Source organism: Schistocerca cancellata, unplaced genomic scaffold (assembly GCF_023864275.1).
Source record: "Schistocerca cancellata isolate TAMUIC-IGC-003103 unplaced genomic scaffold, iqSchCanc2.1 HiC_scaffold_1150, whole genome shotgun sequence".
Lineage (NCBI taxonomy): Eukaryota > Metazoa > Arthropoda > Insecta > Orthoptera > Acrididae > Schistocerca > Schistocerca cancellata.
The window spans coordinates 2125337-2128933 of NW_026047149.1; the positions used below are offsets into that span (position 1 = coordinate 2125337).

The following is a 3597-nucleotide window of genomic DNA, read 5'->3' on the forward strand; positions in this document are numbered from 1 at the left end:
TCACCTTTTGAGTCTCCACTTCACTGCCTGTGCAAGGTTTTCGTGTGTTCTTAATTGTAGTAAACATACCATCTACACACTATGTATATATATATTGATATATATTTATATATAATTTTCTCTATCCTCCTCCATTCACTTTACACTTATATTACCTGTTACTTTCGATCCTTCCTTATTTCTCTCCATCGTTTCCTCTTTGCCCAATACATCCTCCCTCTTCTCACCATGGCTTCCTTCTCCTCCTCTCATCCTTCCCCATATTACTATCCTCTTCAACTCTCTCAAATATACTTTCCTCATACACTCCCTCCCTCCCTTCTTTCTACATACTGCTTTTTCTCCTCCCCATCTCTTTTTTTCTGCATTACAGCATGCAAAGCAGTCTATTCAAGTTCTCTGGTTAATACACACATCTCCGCTGCAAAAGCATCTGTTACTGAACTTGCAAGAGATACCTTGCATGGAGGAGTGACTGCTTACGCAAAACTTACTCTGCACATTTGGGATACTGTACATGCAAGAGTTGCAGCACACACTATTCATGTTCTATTAGCGAAAACTGCTGAAAGTGAAATTCTTCCTATTCATATCAGTATATCTGTACATGCAAGTGTCACTGTATGCAGAAAGGTTGCTGCAAATGAAACAGTTACTGAATGTACAATAGTTATGGCATTACAAGGTTAATCACAAGGTCTACTACCCTTGCAAGTTGTGCTGTACTCTCAAGTTGTGCTGTCCTCTTGAGCTGTCTTCTCTAGTTGAGCTATTCTCTCAAGTTGAGCTGTCCTCTCCAGTTGAGCTGTCCTCTCCAGTTGAGCAGTCCTCTCAAGTTGAGCTGTCCTCTCAAGTTGAGCTGTCCTCGCAAACTGTGCTCTCCTCGAAAGCTGTGCTGTCCTCGCAAGCTGTGCTGTCCTCACAAGCTATGATGTCCTCGCAAGCTGTGCTGTCCTCGCAAGCTGTGCTGTCCTCACAACCTGTGCTGTCCTTACAAGCCGTGCTGTCCTCGCAAGCCGTGCCGTCCTCGCAAGCCGTACTGTCCTCGCAAGAAATGCTGTCCTCACAAGCTGTGCTGTCCTCGCAAGCTTTGCTATCCTCGCAAGTTGTGCTGTCCTCTCAAGTAGTGCTGTCCTCTCAAGTTGAGCTGTCCTCTCAAGTTGAGCTATTTTCTCAAGCTGTGCTGTCCTCCCAAGCTGTGCTGTCCTCCCAAGTTGTGCTGTCCTCGCAAGTTGTGCTGTCCTCTCAAGTTGAGCTGTCCTCTCAAGTTGAGCTGTCCTCTCGAGTTGAGCTGTTCTCTCAAGTTGTGTTGTCCTCTCTAGTTGAGCTATCCTCTCAAGTTGTGCTGTCCTCTTAAGTTAAGCTGTGCTGTCCTCCCAAGTTGTGCTGTCCTCGCAACTTGTACTGTCCTCTCAAGTTGAGCTGTCCGCTCAAGTTGTGTTGTCCTCTCTAGTTGAGCTATCCTCTCAAGTTGAGCTGTCCTCTCAAGTTGAGCTGTCCTCTCAAGTTGAGCTGTCCTCTCAAGTTGAGCTGACCTCTCAAGTTGAGCTGTCCTCACAAGTTGAGCTGTCCTCTCAAGTTCAGCTGCCCTCTCAACTTGAGCTGTCCTCTCAAGTTGTGATGTCCTCTCTAGTTGAGCTGTCCTCTCTAGTTGAGCTGTCCTCTCAACTTGGGCTGTCCTCTGAAGTTGAGTTGTCACCTCAAGTTGAGCTGTCCCCTCAAGTTGAGCTGTCCTCTCAAGTTGAGATGTCCTCTCAAGTTGAGCTCTCCTTCAAGTTGAGCTTCCTCTGAAGTTGAGCTGTCCTCTCCAGATGAGCTGTCCTCTCTAGATGAGCTGTCCTCTCTAGATGAGCTGTCCTCTCAAGTTGAGCTGCCCTCTCAAGTTGAGCTGTCCTCTCAAGTTGAGCTTTCCTCACAAGCCGTGCTGTCCTCACAAGCCGTGCTGTCCTCGCAAGCCGTTGCTGTCCTCGGACACCGTACTGTCCACGCAAGCTGTGATGTCCTCGCAAGCTGTGCTGTCCTCGAAAGGTGTGCTCTCCTCGCAAGCTGTGCTGTCCTTGCAAGCCGTGCCGCCCTCACAAGCCGTGCTGTCCTCCCAAGCCGTGCTGTCCTTGCAAGCTGTGCTGTCCTCGGACGCCATACTGTCCACGCAAGCTGTGCTGTCTTCGCAAGCCATGCTGTCCTCGCAAGCTTTGCTGTCCACGCAAGTTGTGCTGTCCTCGCAAGTTGTGTTGTCCTCTCAAGTTGAGCTGTCCTCTCAAGTTCAGCTGTCCACCTCAGTTGGTCTGTCCTCTCAAGTTGAGCTGTCCTCTCAGGTTGAGGTGTCCTACCAGGTGAGCTTTCCTCTCAAGTTGAGCTGTCCTCTCAAGTTGAGATGTCCTCTCAAGTTGAGCTCTCCTTCAAGTTGAGCTTCCTCTGAAGTTGAGCTGTCCTCTCCAGATGAGCTGTCCTCTCTAGATGAGCTGTCCTCTCTAGATGAGCTGTCCTCTCAAGTTGAGCTGTCCTCTCAAGTTGAGCTGTCCTCTCAAGTTGAGCTTTCCTCACAAGCCGTGCTGTCCTCACAAGCCGTGCTGTCCTCGCAAGCCGTTGCTGTCCTCGGACACCGTACTGTCCACGCAAGCTGTGCTGTCCTCGCAAGCCGTGCTGTCCTCGAAAGGTGTGCTGTCCTCGCAAGCTGTGCTGTCCTTGCAAGCCGTGCCGCCCTCACAAGCCGTGCTGTCCTCCCACGCCGTGCTGTCCTTGCAAGCTGTGCTGTCCTCGGATGCCATACTGTCCACGCAAGCTGTGCTGTCTTCGCAAGCCATGCTGTCCTCGCAAGCTTTGCTGTCCACGCAAGTTGTGCTGTCCTCGCAAGTTGTGTTGTCCTCTGAAGTTGAGCTGTCCTCTCAAGTTCAGCTGTCCTCTTCAGTTGGTCTGTCCTCTCAAGTTGAGCTGTCCTCTCAGATTGAGGTGTCCTACCAGGTGAGCTTTCCTCTCAAGTTGAGCTGTCCTCTCAGGTTCAGCTGCCCTTTCAAGTTGAGCTGCCCTCTCAAGTTGAGCTGCCCTCTCAAGTTGAGCTGTCCTCTCAACTTGAGCTGTCCTCTCAAGTTGAGCTGTCCTCTCAAGTTGAGCTGTCCTCTTTAGTTGAGCTGTCCTCACAAGTTCAGCTGTCCTCTCAAGTTGACCTGTCCTCTCAAGTTGAGCTGTTCCCTCAAGTTGAGCTGTCGCTCAAGTTGAGCTATCCTGTCAAGTTGAGCTGTGCTCTCTAGTTGAGCTGTCCTCTCAGGTTGAGCTGTCCTCTCAAGTTGAGCTGTCCTCGCAATCTGTGCTGTCCTCATAAGGTGTGCTGTCCCCGCAAGCTGTGCTGTCCCCGCAAGCTGTGCTGTCCCCGCAAGCTGTGCTGCCCCGCAAGCTGTGCTGTCCCTGAAAACTGCGCTGTCCGTGCAAGCTGCACTGTCCCCGCAAGCTGTGCTGTCCTCGCAAGATGTGATGTCCTCGCAAGCCGTGCTGTCCTCGCAAGCTGTGCTGTCATTGCAGGCTGTGCTGTCCTTGCAAGCTGCGCTGTCCTCGCAAGCTGTGCTATCCTCGCAAGGTGTGCTGTCCTCGCAAGCTGTGCTG

The 3597-nt window shown here is 51.0% G+C and overlaps 1 protein-coding gene across 1 annotated transcript; it reads right to left on the reverse strand.

The window, feature by feature from the left end:
- Window positions 1-2326: 2326 nt before the first annotated feature.
- Window positions 2327-2804, reverse strand: LOC126159955 (uncharacterized). The gene is made up of 2 exons (XM_049916761.1): window positions 2563-2804; window positions 2327-2471 (listed from the first exon to the last, which is right to left on the reverse strand). The coding sequence occupies exons 1-2, from the start codon at window positions 2802-2804 to the stop codon at window positions 2327-2329; spliced, it is 387 nt and encodes a 128-aa protein (XP_049772718.1).
- Between the last annotated feature and the right edge of the window lie 793 nt (window positions 2805-3597).